Source organism: Bos indicus, chromosome 4 (assembly GCF_029378745.1).
Source record: "Bos indicus isolate NIAB-ARS_2022 breed Sahiwal x Tharparkar chromosome 4, NIAB-ARS_B.indTharparkar_mat_pri_1.0, whole genome shotgun sequence".
Lineage (NCBI taxonomy): Eukaryota > Metazoa > Chordata > Mammalia > Artiodactyla > Bovidae > Bos > Bos indicus.
The window spans coordinates 61767771-61789651 of record NC_091763.1 but is presented as its reverse complement, the minus strand read 5'-3'; the positions used below and the strand labels follow the sequence as shown (position 1 = coordinate 61789651).

The 21881-nt window shown below is 36.2% G+C and overlaps 1 protein-coding gene across 4 annotated transcripts in view; it reads right to left on the bottom strand.

The window, feature by feature from the left end:
- Nucleotides 1-788: 788 nt before the first annotated feature.
- Nucleotides 789-21881, bottom strand: part of HERPUD2 (HERPUD family member 2) — a 36268-nt gene continuing 15175 nt past the window's right edge. For 3 of the 4 annotated variants that reach the window (XM_019958776.2, XM_019958778.2, XM_070787850.1), the window contains 7 exons: nucleotides 20192-20269; nucleotides 16715-16828; nucleotides 14068-14222; nucleotides 6440-6562; nucleotides 2915-3238; nucleotides 2115-2232; nucleotides 789-1654 (listed from right to left, as the gene is read on the bottom strand). In XM_019958776.2, the coding sequence (XP_019814335.1) occupies nucleotides 1493-1654; nucleotides 2115-2232; nucleotides 2915-3238; nucleotides 6440-6562; nucleotides 14068-14222; nucleotides 16715-16828; nucleotides 20192-20269 (1074 nt within the window). In that variant the 3' untranslated portion in view covers nucleotides 789-1492. The remainder of the gene's footprint in view (nucleotides 1655-2114; nucleotides 2233-2914; nucleotides 3239-6439; nucleotides 6563-14067; nucleotides 14223-16714; nucleotides 16829-20191; nucleotides 20270-21881) is intronic. The other variant, XM_019958777.2, reaches the window with a different exon arrangement.

Below are 21881 nucleotides of genomic sequence, written 5' to 3'. Positions count from 1 at the left end.
CCTTTCTTAAGAAAAATCAAATTGACTTTCACAGGGATTTTTAAATAAAGAGGTGGCGACTGCAGCCATGAAATTAAAAGATGCTTACTCCTTGGAAGGAAAGTTATGACCAATCTAGATAGCATATTCAAAAGCAGAGACATTACTTTGCCAACAAAGGTCCGTTTAGTCAAGGCTATGGTTTTTCCTGTGGTCATGTATGGATGTGAGAGTTGGACTGTGAAGAAGGCTGAGCGCCGAAGATTGGTGCTTTTGAACTGTGGTGTTGGAGAAGACTCTTGAGAGTCCCTTGGACTACAAGGAGATCCAACCAGTCCATTCTGAAGGAGATCAGCCCTGGGATTTCTTTGGAGGGAATGATACTGAAGCTGAAACTCCAGTACTTTGGCCACCTCATGCGAAGAGTTGACTCACTGGAAAAGACTCTGATGCTGGGAGGGATTGGGAGCAGGAGGAGAAGGGGATGACAGAGGATGAGATGGCTGGATGGCATCACTGACTCGATGGACGTGAGTCTGGGTGAACTCCAGGAGTTGGTGATGGACAGGGAGGCCTGGCGTGCTGCGATTCATGGGGTTGCGAAGAGTCGGACATGACTGAGTGACTGAACTGACTGAACTGAAAGAGGTTTTAGACTCCCTGAGAACTAGAAGATATCCTTCTGGAATAAAAAGAGGTGAAAATGACCTTGAAGACTTCAGCAACCCCAGAACTACTGAAATTTACATAGATTTTTGTATAGAGACAGTATAATATGGAAGAGTTTAAATAAATATACCACAAGACAGTTTTACCATAATTGACCTTTTATTTTAAAAAAATTACAGGGAGTGATTTCCAGAATCTTATTTTATAAAAGTACTGCCTATATCAAACATTTTATATCACTATTAATTCCATTGAAGAGCTGCCTTTTTTTTTTAAGGTACTAATTCCAATTGATGGGATACATGCCCTTAAAATAGAAAGTTTCCATTTATTCAAATGTCAAAATGAAGATTATTGAGAAGTTTATTGCTTTATGGCTGGGTAGAATGCTACTAGCACATTTTAGGTAATTAATATTCTTCATTAAAAACTATGAGGTCATTCTGTTTAAAACTTTTAGGACAAGTCACAGAAAATAGATATATTTATTCAAATTATACATTGAAGGGCTGGGCTATAAGCTATAGACATTTATATGTGAAGCAGCTCTTTAAAGAAATAAGACACACAAGTCTGTCTTGATATAATATACATAATGAAATTAACAAAACCTGGAAGACCAATATTGTTATGCTATGTTCTGTTAGAATCTTAAAAAAAAAAAAATCACATATTTAGTAGTCTATTTGTGCTTAAAATATTCATATGCATGAGAAGTTTAAAGAAAAAACACCTCTGTACATGATGATGAAAAGAAAGTAATAAATTTTTTGAAATTGCACTGTTATTTAAAACACTTTCCTAAATTCAGACCCTCCTTTGCAGCTGGCACAGTTTTTCAAGTCTAATTGGCAACCTGGGGAGGCCCCTCTGGTATAAGTGAAGTAAAGAATGTGGTGATAAAAGACCAGGCTGACGCCATTAATCCAGGCCTTTGAATCGCACTGGCATCTTCACCTGCATCTTCTCCACTCTCATCTTCAAGCCCATCATCCATAAGACGCTCCTTTCAAACAAAACAAGAAACATATTCCTAAGTGATCTTAACAGCTACCATGAACTCATTACAGAAAAGGAGAGAGTTAAATTCTTCCCAAAGAAGGAATATGAGTATATAATAAGGAAGTAGAACTATCTGGTCATTAGAGATCTTCCTCAAGTCCAAAACTGATAAACTCCTCCTTGTTCAAGTTCAAAGGAATAACTGCCAGTTTAATGCAATAATTTCTCACTGTGAGCATAACTTTCTTTCTAGGCTACTTTTAGGAAGAATGATGTTAGTTCTTTCCACTTAATTCTAATATATGACTGACTCAGTATTATAGGTTCTCTGGGATTAAACCACACATTAACATGTTAACTTTTCTTCAATACTATGAAATACCCAGGATTCTTTTATTATATTGGTCTCATACAGTGCTGAAGAAACACCTATATTTAAGTATATGAAAACTTCATAAGCATACCATTTCTTCAAGTTCTAGATTGTTTGCATTCTGTACATCATTGTTAACTTCAGCATTATTGTTGGGAGCCTGGTGCTGAACTCCTTCTTGCCTAAAAGGAAACCATCCAGCTTGGTGTCTGCTCAGTAAAATAAACAGAAAAGAAAATAAGTCACAACTGTTTTTACTCGTAACACTATGAAATATTAGTGTCCTATAACAGCAAAATGATTAGAACATTTTCATTCATGGGTTGAACTATGATAAATGAAAAAACCAAATTTCCTTCTTCAGGTCAAGAACTACCCCTCTCAAAGCAATGACAGGAAAACAGGAATCAATTTAAAGTCTATCCTAAGCTAGTAAGACATATCAGGAGTCATAAAATCATTTTTTGATATTTTTCAAAATGAAATTCAACAAGGTATTTGTTTGCTTCTTAAGAAAAAAGGGGAGCAAGGGACAGTGAGTCTACTTATGAAAAAAAATCTGACCTATATCCAACAGACTTACTATTGATAACTATAATTAATTAAAAAGAAACTCCTCTCCAAGACTTCATCATATACTCAAGTTCTAAATGATTACTAGAGCATACCTAACTGAACTAACAATTTTTATAAGTAGTAAAGGGAAAAAATCTGCTTCTAGACAATTCTCATAAACATTCTTACAAAACATAACTTGCTTTGCTCTTGATGCTAGGTATCTGAAGCCCAACATTCATATTCCTTCACTCAACATTCACAACAGACTACCACGTGCCAGATTCCATGCTTAACAGTTTTAGAAAGTAATTATAATAAATGAACATCACTCACAAATAAACCAGTAGCATGGCTCCCATTACCATGATAAACCGACTAAAAGAAGAATAGAAGTATACAATGCTAAGGAGAATTGCAGCTCGTGAGAACGTGTACATCCAGTCTAGCCAGTCTCGATTGAAGTCTTCTTCATTCAGCACTGGACCTCCCTGTGCATTCATTTGAACATTTTCATTCATGGGTCGATTTTCTTGGGCCACTAGGTTTGGAGCTGGTGGGGGTTCTTCTCCAGGCACATGTGCCAAATTTAGAGGCTGTGTAGCAGCAGGCTGGGCTGGGTTAGCATTTGATGTGGCCTGAGCTGAAACTGCAGCTTGACTGAAATAGTCACCAAAATAAATATTAAAAAGAAAAAGAAAAACATTTATCATACTACATTATATTTTTCAGAACTTCCTGGGAAGCCATATGTATTTTTCATAAACCATACATGAAATATCACAACTCCTATACCACATTTCCTAGGTAAGTATAATTCCCAGTGCAAAAGTAGAGCCAACATGGATGGTAGTTCAGGAAAGGATGTTCTCCCAGCCTGGTAGTCTAGGACAGCAAGGGGAGACATGGAAGAGATTAAAAATGGCCATGTTATCACTCTTTCTTTCACTAAATTATAAGGCTGTGACCAAATCTTTCTCCAAAACTTTTCCCTAATTGCCTCTTTTGTTCTTCTACATAGGATAAATACTGATTGCCTGCCCCCCACACACTCACCACTTCTCCCTTCAGACCCATGTTTGAAAAGATTTGTCTAAATAAGTACATTAATCATTACCCTGTGTGTACACTCTCAGTAATAAATGATTTGTATTGGTATTTTCAAATATTAACTAGGTCCCAGATAACAATCCCTCAATCCCAATCCTGACTTTTGAGAACTCCACCTGGAGAACACTGGTGTAGATCCTTGTCAAGTTACAAAGATGTGTGGTCCTGAAGTTTGCTTATAATTTGACTGCTTAAGAGTCAGAATAAATTTTCCTGTAAAAGACTACCAGTAAAGTGATAATATATCTGAAATTTGCTTTGAATTATTCAGCAAAGAGGGGAAAGTTGTAGAATCAGACAGTCATGAATTGATAAATGTTTAAAAGCTGGGGGGTGAGAACAGAGGGGTTCATTTTATTTATTCTGTCTTATATATGTTGAATTTTCTCTACAAGAAAGTTTTAAAATCAAGATAGCAAAATGAAATAGAAGTTTTCCATGGTACAAAAGCTTATTTAAGCCAGTATGCTGATACACTGTATCTATAGTGAAAGTCACTCAGTCATGTCCCATGGACAATACAATCCATGGAATTCTCCAAGTCAGAATACTGGAGTGGGTAGCTGTTTCCTTCTCCAGGGGATATTCCCAACCCAGGGATTGAACCCAGGTCTCCCTCATTGCAGGCAGATTCTTTACCAGCTGAGCCACAAGGGAAGCCCCATATTCATTTCCAGAATACTTTCTACCTCATGGACATTCTGATTCATAAGTGAGTTATTTCATTAAAGGTGAAAACTTGAGTCTCTGAAGTCAAATGATGTACATAAGATTATATGATTCAGTACCTATCTACAATAAGCCCCACTTATCTTACACAGTTCCGGTGATGCTGTAAACAAGACAAGAGGTGTAAAGATAAGGTGTAACACTAAGGCTTCCCCAGGTGGTGCTAGTGTTACAGCCCAATAAGAGACGGGTTCAATCCCTGGGTCAGGAAGATCCTCTGGAGAAGGGCATGGCAACCCACTCCAGTATTCTTGCCTGGAGAATCCCATGGACAGAGGAACCTGGCGGGCTACAGCACACAGGGTCACAAAGAATCGGACATGACCGAAGAGACTAATTATAATAACGACTACCGTGACAACAGGTAAGGTATAAAGAGCCTGCCTGGAGCCAAGATATTACTCAGGAGAGCATTAGGATATGAAGTTAATAAAGCAGGTTAGCTTTATGGGGTAAGGTATAGAGGAAGAATCAGAGAAGGCAATGGCACCCCACTCCAGTACTCTTGCCTGGAAAATCCCATGGATGGAGGAGCCTGGTAGGCTGCAGTCCATGGGGTCGCTAAGAGTCGGACACGACAGCGACTTCACTTTCACTTTTCCCTTTCATGCATTGGAGAAGGAAATGGCAACCCACTCCAGTGTTCTTGCCTTGAGAATCCCAGGGACGGGGGAGCCTCGTGGGCTGCTGTCTATGGGGATGCACAGTCAGACACAACTGAAGCGACTCAGCAGCAGCATAGAGGAAGAATAAGGATACAGACTTCACACTGTAGGCAAGAGGGCCATCTGTATTTTAGGGAATGGAGAATGATGGACTCAATTATGTGTTAAGTTAACCTGGCAAGTAGTACAATGAAATACAGTCAAGAGCCTAAAAGGAGGAGAAGTGATTGCATTAAAGTGGGTCTAATATTAGAAATATCTAAGCAAAACATCAGAAGTAAAATATAGGAAGGGAAGGACAGAAGCTAGAAACAACATACTGATTCATCTTGGTAAGTTGTTGAGTTCAGGGATAACAGAAGCTAGAATCAAAGCTGATTAATGTTAAGGGCTTGGAGGATGATTAAGAAGAGACAGTATCACTGACAAGTTAAGAAGGAGAATGCACGTAACAAGATGATGCAGTCGAAGTTCAGACCTAACTGAATTTAAAGGAAAGGCAAATTTCTCTATGGAATTCTCCAACAATTAAGTGGAGGCACAAGAGATGAAGAACTGGGAGCCATCACACAGAGCTAACAACTAAGGCCACAGAAAAAGGAAAACCAAGAGGACTAGCCTGGGGCTAAATCCTATCTTCCCTACCAGACTGTGTATCGCAAGGCACATGGTAAGTATACAAATACTTAACTGAACAAGGAATGTTACCATTTAGAAAAAGGGGAAAAAACAGGCTATCAAAGAATACAAAATGAGTAATCAGAAAGAGAAAAAGAATGAACAGGATAACAGAATCACAGAAACAAGGAGAGGAGAACACTAAAGAGAAGCTAGAAATGTTAAATGAATACATAGGAAGCCCAGCGCAAAGAAAACCAAGAAACTATTCCATGCTAAGGATGTTTCACGCTGATCAGAAGCAAAACTTACTAAAATACAGAAAAGTCCAGAAGGCATATTAGCCACAAGGGAACCCGACATTAATATGAGCCTCCCTGATGTATGATTCTTTCTATTCCCTTTTTTAGTTGACATCCTATCTTCACACAGATTTGTTGCCTTCCAGTGAAACTTTCCTACGTTTTCTCCTCTTAAATAGATAAAATGTTCTCTTAAAGAAAGCACCTGAATACTGCCAAATATAATTAAGGAAGAGAGGAAGAAGCAGAGAATAGGTTTAGTTGATGTGAACAGGATGTGTATGTACCCTTTTTCCTTTAATCAAATAATTTAAAATAATTTTTAAAAACAAATCATATACATCAGTAAATGAAATCTCAAATCAACTTACTTAGGATGAAAAAGAAAATAAAGCAAATAACACCATGTGTAAAAAAATCAACACAAACTGACTTACTATTGCATATAATACTGATGAGCATACATCTGTTGCCACCACAGCATCTGCAGTGGGTTGAAAGCGGGATACACCGGGAATCCAGCCGGAACAGCCTGCCCGGGAAGCTGGTTGTCTACATTTCTGCAATAGAGTAATAAGAAAATGTCTTTTAATGCTCTAGAAGAAGTTGAAAGCATTTCTCTACATTTTTATTTCTGAACTATGTCATCCGTTGACAAAACATACTAAAACTCACTGAAAAAAAATACTTATGTTCAACATTCCTCAAGTAAGACACTGTGTATGTGTGTTAGTCACTCAGTCGTGTCCCACTCTTTGCAGCCCCATGGACTGTAGCTCTCCAGGCTCCTCTGTCCATGGGATTCTCCAGGCAAGAACACTGGAGTGGGTTGCCATTCCCTTCTCCAGATCTTCCTGACCCAGGAATCAAACCGAGGTCTCCTGCATTGCAGGTAGACTCTTTATCATCCAAGCCACAAGGAAAGTCCCAAGTAAGACACTATGGCTTATCTAAGATGATCCTGATCCCACATATACAGAACAACTAACATCACAGCCTAGAATCAGACTACTACAGGAGTAAGAAACAAACTTCTATGATGTTAAGATTCTAAAATTTTTAGTTATGTTGTTAATTGTTAGTCAATTGTCAAACTGTTTTATAAAAGTGATTTAATAAATATCACATTTTCTATATAAGCTTAAGTAAAAATAAATAAAATTTAAAAGTTGAACTTTGGGCTTCCATGATGACATAGAAGTAAAGAATCTGCCTGCCAATGCAGGAGACATGGGTTCTACCCTTGATCCAGGAGAATCCCACATGCCACGGAGCAGCGAAGCCAATGTGCCACAATTACTGAGCCTGTGCTCCAGAACCCGGGAGCTGCAAATACTGAAACCCACTTACCCTAGAGCCTGTGCTCTGCAACAAGAGAAGCCACCACAGCAAGAAGCCAGCACATGATAACTAGAGTAGCTCCCACTTGCTGGACCTAAAGAAAAGCCCACACAGCAACAAAGACCCAGCACAGCCAAAAATAAATAAAATTATTTTTTTTAAGCTGAACTTTTTAATATTTAATCAGGCCCTAGATCTAACTACCAGTTTACAGTCAATCTATGAAAACAGAGGAAAATATTAATGATACCACATGGATGCAGTGAGCTGAATCTAGATTACCATGGGAAATTAGAACATAGAACAACAGAAAAAGCTTAAAGTAAAAAAAGATAGGGATAGGGATTAGATTAAAAGAGCCTTAAGAAACAAAATTACTCAACCAAATGCAGTAAGTCAATCTCTGAAACTGATCCGATCAAAACCACCATAAAAAGACATTTGGGACAATCAGGGAAAATGGAACACGAATTGAGTAATAAATGATATTAAAGAATTTTTAATTCTGTTGCGTGTTCTAATGGTATTGTGATTCTTATAGTCCTTATCTGTTACAGATATACAGTATTTACAGATGAAGGGATATGACATCTAGGATTACTTTAAAAATACTCCAGCCCAAGAGAAAAAAAAAGAGGAACAAGGGAAGGGTTGAAGAGCTGTTGTCTATTAACTGTTGCTGAAGCTGGATGTTAGGTAAAATCCTTATAATAGAGATTCATTAGTATGCTTTTAAAGTTAAGAATGATAAAGGAGAGGAGATGAACTGGAAACTTCAACAATCAGAAACAAATTCTTTCAAAGAAAACCTGCATGGAATTCCCACTTTACTTCCAGAATATGCTTTTTCAAGACTCTCCACACTACTCTGTTCTCCCTTGCTGAACTTCCCTTAAAATCAGCCCCAATGTTACCAGCTATGAAGCTCTCCCACCTCCTGCAAGCACACCCTCCTCCAGGCTCCTGAAGAATTTTGTCAAAACCATAGGAGCACATCAGTGAATGGCAATTTATTTGCCGATCTGACCTGCTTCCACTGAGGGCAACTACATAATTCATTTTCTTATCTTCAGTGCCCAGCTACCACAAATTCTAAGAAAACTTTTCCTGAAGAAAGCCACATGATCCTTACATGACAAATTGGCTTATTCAGTCAGATTGCTTCAAATCTGACCAACAGATCTGACTAGAGAAAAGTTTTAAATGGGAAAGTAGAGGGGAGAGAACCACCATTATAAATGAAATCAAAATACAAGTGGTAACACAGAAAAATATACTGAAACAAATGATAAAATATTCACTTCAACAAGACAGTTAACACAGACTTTCCAGTCAGATGTGGATTTGAATTCTAGTCCTGATACTGACTACTGAAGTAAGGCAGGCTATGTACCTTTTAGCCTCCTTCTCCTCGTTCATAAATCGGGAGAGAACAGTACCTGGGCCACAGAGTTGGTATAAAGTTCAATGAAATAAAGCATGTATAAGTGCTTAATACAATGCCAAGCTTATGCTAAGTAATAATTAATACTAAATAATAATTAATACTCAATAGTATCAATTAGTAATATTCTTTTACATAAAGAACTGTCACAAATGAACTTTTTAAAATACCAACATGCCAACAAATAAGCACTTCACAAAACAGAATAAAAAGAATGTCTCTTTATCATGTCTAAATTAAAACAAGGACATTCCAACTTATTGCTCTAGGAAGTATGAATTTGTAATGGTATGGTGAATCAGGCTCTCAACAACAGTTACTGAAAGATAAACTATAGCTTTTCTTTTTATGGCTAAATAGTGTTCCACTGTGTATAAATGCACCCCAAGTTCTTTATCCATTTTCTACCTAGGGACACTTGGGTTGTTTCCTTATTATGGTTATTATAAATAATGCTGCACTGAACATGTGGGTACATCTGTCTCTTCAAATTAAGTATTTTCATTTTCTTCAGATACTTAGAACTGGACCTGATAGATCACATGGTAGTTCTGTTATTAATTTTTTTAGGAAACTCCATAATGTTTCCCATAGTGGATGCCCCAATTTACATTGCCAACAACAGTACACAAGGGTTCCCTTTTCTCCACAATCCTGACCAACACTTAGTATTTGTTGTCTTTTTAATAATAGCCATTCTGACAGGTGTGAGGTAGTGCCTCACTGTGCTTTTGACCTGCCTTGGTCTGATGATTAGTGACGTTGGGCATATTTTCATATAACTGCTGGCCATCTGTATGCCTTCTTGAAAGAAAGTCTATTCAGGTGCTCTGCCTACTTTTAAACTGGATTATTTGGTTTTCTGCTATTGTGTGCGTTCTTTGTATATTTTGTATATAACCCCTTATCAGGCATATGATTTGTAAATACTTTATCCTATTTAGTGGGTTGCCTTTTCATTTTGTTGATGATTTCCTTTACTGTACAAAAGCTTTTTAGTCTAATGTAATTCCATTTATTTAGTTTTGCTTTTGTTGTCAAATCTAAAAAATCATCACCAAGTCCAGTGTCAAGGAGCTTTATATTATTCTAGGATTTTAATGGTTTCAAGCCTTACATTCAAATCAAATTCATTCTGAGTTAACTTTTTCTGTTTTGGCCATGCTGTGTGGCTTGCAGAATCTTAGTTTCCTAATCAGGGATTGAACCTGCACCCTCAGCAGTGAAAGTACCTAGTCCTAACCACTGGACTGCCAGGGAATTCCTATTTTGAGTTAATTTTACATAGGATATAAAATAGTAGTCTAGCTTAATTTTGTTGCAGTTTTCCCAACACCAAGTATTGAAGAGACTGTCATTTCCTCATTGTAGTCTTGCTTCTTGTCATAAATTAATTGATTATGTATGTATGGGTTTATTTCTGGGTTCTCTATTCTGTTCCACTAGTCTGTTTTTATGCCAATACCATATTGTTTTAATTATTATCACTCCATAGTATAGTTTGAAATCAGGGAGTGTGATGCCTTTAGCTTTGTTCTTCTTTCTCAAGACTGCTATAGCTATCTAGGATCTTGTGGTTCTGTACAACTTTTAGAACTGTTCACTTTTGTGAAAATATTTGGAATTTTGATAGAGACCGACTGAAGATTGCTTTGAGTAGTATGGACATTTTAACAGCATTAATTCTTCTAACTCGTAAGCATGGAATATCTTTTCATTTATTTGTGTCTTCAATTTCTTTCATCATTATCTTCTAGTTCTCAGTGCATAGGCCTTTCAGGTCCTTAGCTAAACTGATTGCTAATACAAACTTTAAATGTTGTAGATCTATATTTGATCTGGAAATATGTCCAGACTACATTCTGCTTTTTAAAAAGGTTTATAAAATAAAACAGTATGATGTTTCTATTTTAAAAATATACTTAGAAAAGTATTTAGAAGGAAACTACAAAAATGTTAGTAATAGTTATCTCTGGGTGGTGGGTTATAAGCAGTTTTGCTATTAAAAAATCAGATGATAGAAGAGTACAGTGAGTAGGTTTTCAGTTTTATTAATTATAAAACAAGGCTGCTACTATTTCAGGCAAGGAAATTAAGTGTACAAAACAGTGGGCAATTTGTTATGAACCAGTGAGCAGTTTTTAGAGTTAAATAAACATGACAGCGTAACACACTGAGTCCAAAACAGTCAGTCAAGATTCATAAATGTGACATTATAAATGGACAGCCAAGGTGCTGATGCACATGTTCTGTTTGGTCTTCTCATTGTTTCCTCAAGAGCTTAATGGGCAAATAATCACCTGCATTAGGATTTCTTGAAAAGCTAGGTTCCCAGAATGCTGTTAAGTTGGCAGAGTCCTAAACACTACCCCAAACCTAGTGATTCAAAAACTCAGGGAACAGTGATCAGAATTTAGCCATTTTAAAGACAGAGTACTAACCTACATGGTGGGAAACACATGTGACTAGCTAAATATAAGCTGTGCTGGAGTCTAAAAATGATGTGGAGAGATTATATTTTGTTGGTGAATTCTTCAAGATCACTAAATTACTGCTCTTGCACAAGTAAGGCAAGGCTGTATTAAATAAAATTTTACTTAAAGACAGATGTAAAGTCTTCATTAGTAAAAGATTACAACTATAAGATTAGGTTAAATCACATCCATTGTTAAGCCAAATAACCTACTTATTGAACTTTCACTTAAACTGCTTTGTAAATCACAAAGTGCTCTTTCCAAATACAGATTTATTTTCCAGCACCCGGTACTGGCATTCATTCAGATGTTTCAGTGTGTCAGACTCACAAATGCCTATAAATATATTTGCTGAATGAACATACAGCATTCATTTATAAGTATGAATGAATTTATAAATAATTGCTAACATATCACTTAACTCTTTACGTACATGAACTCTTAATCCACACAGAAATCCTATACAATAACTACTATTATCTGCAGATCATGAGCAAACTGAAGCAAAGAAGAGAAGAGACTTGCCCAAGCTAGTCAGTGGACAGGGCTAGGATTCAAAGCAAGGTAGGCTGACTCCTGAATCTGTACATCCACTAAGCTGTACTGCCCTCCTGATTTAAAACTAAACATTATTTAAGGATTTTACCTCTCTTCATCTTAATACTCATTTTTAGCAAAATAAACACTATTTCAAATTTTCCTAATCTGTTTTATATACTTCTAAGAGCTAAATGCCTTTGCTCCAAAGTCTGTTGATTTTCTCAACAGACTAGTTTAAAGAAATTATTAATCTGTTTCCAAGATATCCATGGTCTTATTCTGAAAACATGCAACTTCATATACTTTATTACAGAGTATATATTCACTGTGTACGTACTTAATGCTAGTGAACTGTGCACTTTAAAAATGCTTTAAAAGGTTTATTTTATGTATATTTTACCTTAATAAATCAAGAGTTAAAATATATATATATTAATATATTCACTGTAAGTATGAGAAAGAGGTAAAAATATTATTATACAGACATAACTATTTTCAACATATTATATATTCTTCAAGGTTTATTATATCCATTCTCACTTTCCATCACTACCAACATATTTGGTAAAATATTAGTAACAGCACTCTGTATAAACTGAGAGGAACTGAACTGTTTTATTCTGCAAAAAAGACAGAAAAGGAATCACTGTCATAAGACAAACTATTTTAAGCCACTATTCTACCATGTAAATCATGACAATACTTTTTTACAAATAACAAAGTTCCGGTTTGTAATAATCATTTTCTGAAAACAAAAATAGTTTCATGAGATGCTTTATAAAAGTCTACAATCAGCCTCACTAAACACTTAATTTTAGAAGAAAAACTCAAGAATATGAGACAAATGAGTCTTTTTAATATTTTTCTATATACTCAGCTTTGTTTTTCTACATTAAGAATTGAATTAAGTTTATAAAGTTCTAAGTAAAAAGTAGCCATATGTTATTACATCCTCTTTGGCCTAACAGTTAGTGGCTACTCCTTGGTTACATCACTTACTACCATTTTGGGGGGGTCCTAGCCATTTGCTTATTTCCAGCCTCAGCATCATAGATCTGGAGCACCGTCACACACACCACAGCACAATATGCAACGCAAAACAACTATCAGTAACTATTATTCCTGTTTCCTTTACTTCAAAAGTACTCCAGTTTCAGACATGACCCAGATCTAAACTGTATTCCCCAAGATCCTCCTCTCTGAGCTGTCCACAGCTGCTGTGGCTGTTGGCTGCATTCCCCCTGGAACTGCCTAACCCAAGAGGCCTATTGTAATTGCTAAATATAAGGCAGCCATAGCAAGCTTCTTGAGTAAACTCCTCTTAAGAAAGTCTCTGGATAACATGCAATGGTTAGCATATCTTCATAATACATCACCAGAATATTTATCACAATACTCTGTCTTGGTAGTTACCAAGCCTGGCTGATCATAAACACCAGTAGAACTTTTAAAAAACAGATTACTGGGCTCTATACTCTTCCAAGAACACCTTATTCACCCATTTGTTCTTCAGAAGACTAGGTTGAGTAGATCTATAGTGAGACTGGGGCTTCCCTGATGGCTTAGTGGTAAAGAATCCACCTGCCAATACCCAAGATGTAGGACACGCGAGTTCAATCCCTGGGTAAGGAAGATACCCTGGAGGAGGAAATGGCAGCCTACTTCGGTATTCTTGCCTGTAAAATCCCATGGACAGAAGAGCCTGGCAGGGTATAGTCCTTAGGGTCACAAAGTTGGACACGACTGAGCACTTGAGCATGACATAGTAAGATTGAGTAAAAACAAAAATTTTAGTTACCTAGATCCTTGCTATTCAAACTACGGTCAAAGCATCAGAAGCATCAGCATCACAGCCAAGCTCACTGGAAATACATAATCTCAGGCCCTGTTAGACCAACTGAATCAGAACCCTCATCTTAACAACATCTCCAGGTGATTAGCACAAACATTAAAGACTGAAAGGTACTGCCCCCGACAATTTTAATGTACAACCAGCTTTCGAAAGCACTGCTCCAGGGAATTCAGTCGCAGTCCAGTGCTCTCACTGCAGAGGGCACAGGTTCAGTCCCTGGTCAGGGAACTACAATCCCACAAACCACACAGAACAGCCCCCCCAAAACTGCTACACCTAACCCTCTAATTCACAAAACATATAATCAGGTATATGAATAAATTTCAAATGTACTTTGATTAGTGAAGGGGGCTACCATGAAAGTCTGGAGTCATAGATTTTTAAGAGGACCAAAGCTATCACAGTTTCACTCACCCTTGCATTACATATGGGACCTGATGGCTCTGTGCTGGGTCAGTCTGTGCTTGTGGAAGGGTACGTTGCCTCAATCCTTCTGAGGAAGAACTGGTAGCTAAAGTCAAGGTTTCTTGACTGGATGATGGAGTTGATGATCCTGACTGATCTGAACTCTACAAACAAAAATGTAATTATTTTTTTTCAAGGAGATTTAACTCATTATAATCACAATATTATAGACACATTACTAAAAATGCATCTGTGAAATCCCTCCGCAAAGAGTGAATTCTAGAAATTTACTGATTTGACTTGCGTGCCCAGCATAATAGGTATATTTATTTATTTATATATATAGGTATAAATAATTTAATTCTCATGAGACTAAAGAGTTTAGAAAATCAAAATCCATTAATTATACAATAATAGTCCATTTCTCAACTATAAAAGGCTGAGTAGTAATTATATACCAAAAATAGCATACGAAATTTGTGAAAATTAATGCATGCAAAGCTCTTTTCATGATGCTTAACACATAGGAAGTGTTCAATAATGGTACTAATAACTGTATCACTTAAACAGTTACTATGTACCAGCTACTGTATAACATGCCATTAGTCATATACTGGTTTAAAACACTGAAGAGCGTGCTAGAATTTGGTGTTATCTCTGACATTAACAAGGAACATAACCTTACAATTCACTTAACCCCTAAGTCACAGCTTTCCTATAAGAAATGAGATTGAACTAGATTTTCAAGATTCCTTTCAGTCCTAAAATCCTATTAAAGATACTACCAACAAATACTGTTCTTTTTTTTTTTAACAAGATAAACAAGATACCAAACAGAATTTTAAAATTCTAATGCATTAATGGTGTCAGTAACTTACAGATTCAACAGCTTCAATCAATATAACCCCTTGAAGACCACCTCAATTTGTTGCTGTTTGAAAATAGTTTGTCAAGTGTTTTATGTAAATTTAAAACACAATTACAGTTTATATAAATTACCTACTTTAAAAAACTGGATACAAGATAATTTCGACATCCTTCCAAGTGTGTTAAAATCACATTACTGGTACTGCCTTCCTATTTACAGCATGTCTTTTTACATGTCTACCTTCCTTAGTCCTGCCATGTGAGACCTTTGAAAAATTAACAAAAGCTTTAAAATGTTATTCCATACCAAACAGACACCAAATATCTTACTAGGGAGGCTGATTATTAGGCACACAACCTGGAAAGGCTTCTTTTTTGGCGAGATTTCGTATTAAATGGATCATCAAAATATGGTATTCACTAAAAAAAATTAATAGAAGAAAGGCCTAGGCATTTGGCAGCACACCCTAATTTCTCTAGAACTAATTATTTCTGACCTTATTAGACAACTTTCATGAACAGATTTTTAAGACATTATCAAGTCCCACTGAAATTTATCAGCCATAAAAAAATTAAGAGGAATTCAATTTCATTCTCCTTTGATACTTCTTAGATTTTTTTATAACACACCTCTGAAAAACTGAATATATATTATAAAGAAATGAAATCATGGCCAAGGAACTACTAGATAAGGGAAAAGAAAGTTCTCTGTCAACAGAAACTGGAGCAACACAACTGTTCAAAGACTATAAAGAGAATTCTATGCCAGTACAGGGTTTTGTCCCTTCTTATGCAAGGTGGGAAACATACAAAGACCCTTAGGTTTATGGACAAAACAACTTTCAGTTTAGTGAAAGCTGAATTCCCACGGCTAGTACTAGAAAATACTTACCATTGAGGCTATGCTAATTAAAGAGAGCAACTACAAGATCTGGTTTCTTAAAGATGCAGTTAACAACCAGTCTCTCGTTATCACCCCTGCCATTCATCCCCTCCTCAAGATTTTGGCTGGATTCCTGACAAGAAGGCAAGTACACTTAGCAGCACAAAAGTTCCCGCCCCGGGGAGCTTACACAGCTTCCCACTCAACCAGCCCTTTTCCTTAACCTCCGAAAGTGTCCCACAAAGCTTCTACGGGAAACCAAGAATAATTTAACATAAAAGAATTTGGACTGTGTAAAAAATGCCTAAGTTGAAAAGTTCAACTAGTTTTTTAAATTTCCAAAACAATTTTAGGCAGATGGAAAACTAAAGAGGGAAAAATGAATACTCGAGTCTGAAAGAACTGGGTACATCAAGTAATTATTCTTCCCATAGTTGGAATATACACTCAAATCCAGTCATTTTAAAAAACAATTATTGAACAAGCAATCTTCTTCAAGAAGATTTAGCAAACTTAAAGTTTAAATACTTTAATCTACCTTGATTAAATATAATATATAAAATACCTTAAACATTTCTGAAATATTGGCTGTAGAGTTTATATAACCATATCATAATTCTGTCTTTTGAGTATTTCAGTAATTAAATACTGAAAATTGGCTCTATTACTGACCTGCCATAATGAGTTATAATTTGACCTGCAAATTATAACTCATGGGGAACAGGCTTCAAGGGATTACACTGTGTATTGGATCTCTACAAATGAAGTTTAAATGACTAACTTAAGCTGTTCACAACCCAGTCTCACCACCCATGAGATCCAGTTGTTCTGTTTTCCACTTAGTTTTTAGAGGCAAGAAGGGATAATCAGAAAACTTCAGCATTTACTCTGCCCAAAACAACTCACAGAATTGCTGTTGGATGCCAGTGCTTCATGACTTTCTCTATTGGTGCTGGATTTTGGAGAACTGGGAGGAGTCCGGGAAGTACAGACTAGATGAACCATATGATACTCATCTTGCTAAAATTAAAGAAAATTACATTTAAAGGGTAGTACTGGAAAGTACACAGCTCAAAAATGTCAGTGGCTAAGCAGAAATACTCAAAACTTAAGTGTCTTCCTACCACAGCCCTTTTGTTAGTAACACACTGCTGTCACCCACACATAAACTGGGACCCTTCTGAATTCAGTGCTTCCTCCACGCTTAGAGAATGGTCTCAATACTCAGGAACTACTACATGAAAAAATTATTATTTTGTATACCAAGGAGTTCTGAAGCAAACACTGCTGTAAAGTTGTGTCAACGCAACCTAGTATTTCAGTATAAAAGTACTACACACAGTAATATCAGCACTGTGACAGTCACACTGAAGCTTAGGCCTACAAACTTCAAATAGTAAATGTTTTCATCATTTGAAAACTTACAGTGATAAGGAAACTCAAATAGCCTCACTACAGGTCTCATCTGTCTGAATTTTAGCAATAGTATTTTATTTTTTAAGTCAAAAACTGGTTTTATGTCTAACACTTATACACAGACATAGAGCATATGTTTGAACTATATTCTGTAAATATTCCAAATGTTTCTCCATAAATCTACAACTATGAGGAAGGAAAATACTCTAAATATGAAGGAAGATACTCTAAAAATAATTAATTGGCATTTTAGCTTAATGATTTCATGAGTATATCTATCATAGGCATAAAGCAAGTAAATAAGGTAGAGTAAGGAGAGGCAGAGAAGAACAAAGGATGGCGCAACAATTTTAAAAAAGAAAAAATCAGAAAATGATTTTTTAAAAGGGGGGGTGGTGCACAGCAGGAAATAATAAAAAAAAGATGCCCAGTTGTGAGAAAGAGAAACAAAGCTCTGGGAATTCATCATCTTCCATAAACAAGAACTGTGCTTAATTCTGAGGTGAATCCAAGAAAGGGCAGGAGTCAGGCCCTCCCCTAGGGAGACTCATGACGTTCTTAAAAGAACAGACTAGGGCTTCCCTGGTGGCCCAGTGGTAAACAATCTGCCTACCAATGCAGGAGACACGGGTTTGATCCCTGATCTGGGAAGATCCCACAAACAGCAACTAAGCCCATGCACCACAACTACTGAGCCTGTGCTCTAGAGCCCAAGAGCTGCATTTACTGAAGCCCGCGCGCCCTAGAGCCTATGCTTGGCAACAAGACAAGTCACCGCAGTGAGAAGCCCGCACACTGCAACTAAAGAGTAGCTCCCACTCTCCACAACTGCAGAAAAGTTGGCACAGCAACGAAGACCCAGCAGCGAAAAACAAATAAATAAATAAATATTTTTTAAAAGAACAGACTAGCACATTAGAGAGCAATTAGAGAAATACATAAATCAGTCTTTTGCACAAAACTGAGATGCATGAACTACAACTGTTTATGGGTTTAGAGGAAGAAGTTACTAGGAGTTAGAATACTAAAGGCATTCCCAGAAATAGCATTACATGAGGTACACCAAGCAAAGCAGGTAGAAAGGATGCCTGATTTACAATGTCCCCTTAGCTTGGGAATACAGACCAGTAAAACAAGCATCCAAGTGTAAGATGGTCATCCTTACAAACGTAGTTTCAAAGGTCATATTAACCACAATTACCTCATAGTATTTATTCACCTTTGGGAAATGTTTCTATAAGACATTTTATAACTAAACAGGTAAAGTTAATGACAGCATTTAACTGAAAGAAGTAAAGTGTTATACGGTCCAATGATCTGTTCGAACTGTAAACATACTGTTCAAAATGTTCTATGATAAGGGACACAACAGTCCTTTGACTGAAGCTGGGTGGTTTTTGTTTGTTGTTGTTGTTGTTTTAGTGGGGACGGGGGGGGGGGGGGGGGGACGCATTGGCCATAGAGGCACATGTGGGATCTCAGTTCCCTGATCAAGGGTTAGGGTTAGGGTTAGGGTTAGGGTCAATTGATCAGGGATAGCACAGGGTCTTAACCATTGGACCACCATGGAAATCCCAAAGCATTTTAAGTATTCTGGTTGGGAATGATTTCTGGCAGTAAAATCCTTTTTAGAAGTATGCATGTTCAGACTCTAGCTATCCTTGGGTTAAAATAATAAATCTATATTTCAAAGAGCATATAGTGAAAAAAGTTTTTAAGGATAAAACCAGGAAAGAAAATGAAGAGGTGGAACATAGCGGATTTGGGGGGTAGTAAATATTCTGTACAATATTATAAGGTGGATCCTTGTCATTATACATTTATTAAAGCCTACAGAAAGTACAACACCAAGAGTGAACCCTAATGTAAACTAGGGTTTGGGGTGATGATGTCAATACAGGCTTCAACTCTAACTACTGTAGCACTGTAATGTAGACTTATGTGGAATGCTGTTAGTGGGAGTAGCTGTGTATGTGTGGAGGTAGGAGTTATATAGGTAATCTTTATACCTTCTTCCCAATTTTGTTATGAACCTAAAACTACCCTAAAAAATAAAGTCTATTAAGAAAAGAAAGAGGGGAGGATATATGCTACAAAAGCCAGTATTTTTGAGATAGAGGGAGAAGTAGGGAGAGAGAGACAGGGAGAGATGTTATTAAACCACTTTGGCAACCTGAAACTACATGATTAAAATGAAAATGACAGCAGGAAGTCACACTAGCAAAGCTACAAAGTCAACTATCTAAACAGAAGGAATACACCAGTGTAAAGTTTTTTAAAATTTCCCACAGGTGATCATAAACATACAAAAGAGCATAAAGAGATTAGGGATATCCAGAAAACACTGAGTTACATAAAAAATCTAAAGTGAAACCTAATAGCTACATATTCAATTCTGCTACATTTACAAGCAAAAAGAATCTCAAATGCAGAAAAATTCTAAAAGTATAAATTCTATAAATAAACATGAGCTAAAAGCTGCCATTAAAGTAACTAATATTCTATCAAAAAATTATATTAAAATATATTTAACTCTGAGTACCAGGATTCAAAGTTTGCTAATGGACCAAGTGGGCTTCCTTCTGTAATATTTGAGGTCCCAAAATTAAACTCCTAACCCAAGTTAACTTGTATTAAAATGTCATGTAGTTTCATCAAAAACAGATTTAAGAGAGGGGACTGTTACCAGTCTACTTGAGCACTCTACTCCTGCATTAATGATAAGTCAATATGGCTTTCTTCCACAAGATAACAAATCCCTGAACACAAATGTGTAATGCTATTTCAGATTTAGCTATCAGATGGATATATAAAACTTTTGACTAATCAGAATCACCTATTATGCTACCCAAAAGGGTTGATTTTAAGTGTCTAAGAACTAAATTGGTTGGATATCAAAAGAAAGTTCAGAACATATTTCCTCGGCACTCTGAGTAACTGGTATTGAATAGTGGTGGAAAAGCTTACTTTTCTGAGAATGTCTTTCAGCTGCAGATGATCGGGAAGCAGTCTGCCCGAATACACCAATCTCTGATCCTTCGTCAACTAAGAAATGGGATAAAGAAAAAAATTCAACTTTTTCTAATTATACAAATTGAAAGTTGGGAGTAAGATGCCTTACTACGGGTAAAGTAAAATTCCCTTTAGGCACAAATACGCAGAAAACTGACATAATTTAAGAATTTGGTTTTTCCAAATTCCATTTAAGACATTAAAAGTTCAGCAAATGGTAACATATCTACTGTAGATATAATAAAATACAGATAATTACCAAATTATCTTTAAAACAGGGGGAAAGTAAGTAAATTGGAAGTTGGTCTTTCAGCCATAATGCAATGCATGTGTGACTGTCATTAAAAACCTTCAAGACTATTAATGAGAAGGTGGCTGGCTTTCTATTAACAGTCAACAATGGGATAAAATTCCAAGGTCACCAGTGTTATTCTGCATTATTTTGTCAGTATTTTTAATCAAAAGTATACATAAAATTTATTTTCTTCTTTAGTAACATCATGCAGGGTAATTTATCAGTTTTAAATTCAAAGCCATTTGGATATAGTTTACAGTTTTAGATAACTATTCTAGTTTTTATTATTCTTGCCATTCTCATGAATACATTTGTACATTTTTCAAAAACACAAGACTAAAGAAAAACAAACTCAAGGGCATGGAGATCCAAGTGCCATCTCCATATACAACCCAAAATATAAAATAAATTCTGGTTATCTCTGCCTTATTTTGTACTTCTAATAAATCTGCTAAGTGCTCACACTATAAGCATTAGGTATTTAAAATAAAAACATTTATGTACAGTTCCCATAAGACCTCCTATTTCATAATGGAGAAACAGGCAAGCGTTCCTTGAATTCTATTAAAACAAATATTGGCTATATTGACAATTACTAAACATGCCAAATCCAAACAATAACTGTAACAATTTTCAAACAGTCTATATATGCAACATGGCTAATAAAAAAGAGTCTTACATTAAAATTAACCACAGTAAAAAGAGCCATTCTGTAGTTAAGACCTGTGGTTCAAGGGTCCTTAGGTACCAAAGGTATAGCTGTCCTTCCAAGATACTTAGCTTTTAGGCAGAATTTAATTTCCCCAGAAGTATTTTTGAGTGCACCATTCTGAAAATGCACATATACAAATTCTTATATATAAACAACCAAATACAACACAGGATTTTTTTGAGAAACTACATATCACAAGTCTTGAAACTTTAATCAATACATATGAACAGTGAGTGGGGCACAATAGTAAGTTATGTAAGTTAAACGCTAAGCGATAAAGACTGATTTAAGCCCTGGAGAAATGAATTAGATGATGCTTTGTAAGTTTCTACAATATACTTATTACTTCAGCTGCAACCTAAAGAAGTTCCTTTGATAAATACTATAGCCATAATAAACTATCAGTTCAAACATTTCATAGATACTCCTATGTCATATCACTTGATACAAAAAATATCAGTCTTTTCTTATGATTTTACTTTACTATTAAAATTCTCAAACACACACAAAGTGGAGAGAATAAAATGAAGCCCCTTACCATCTTTGGAATTCCCAAATATCTAGCTCCAACAATTATCAACATTTTGCTATTCTTGTTTCATTTACCCACCCCCATTTCATTTTTGGCAAGGAAAAGA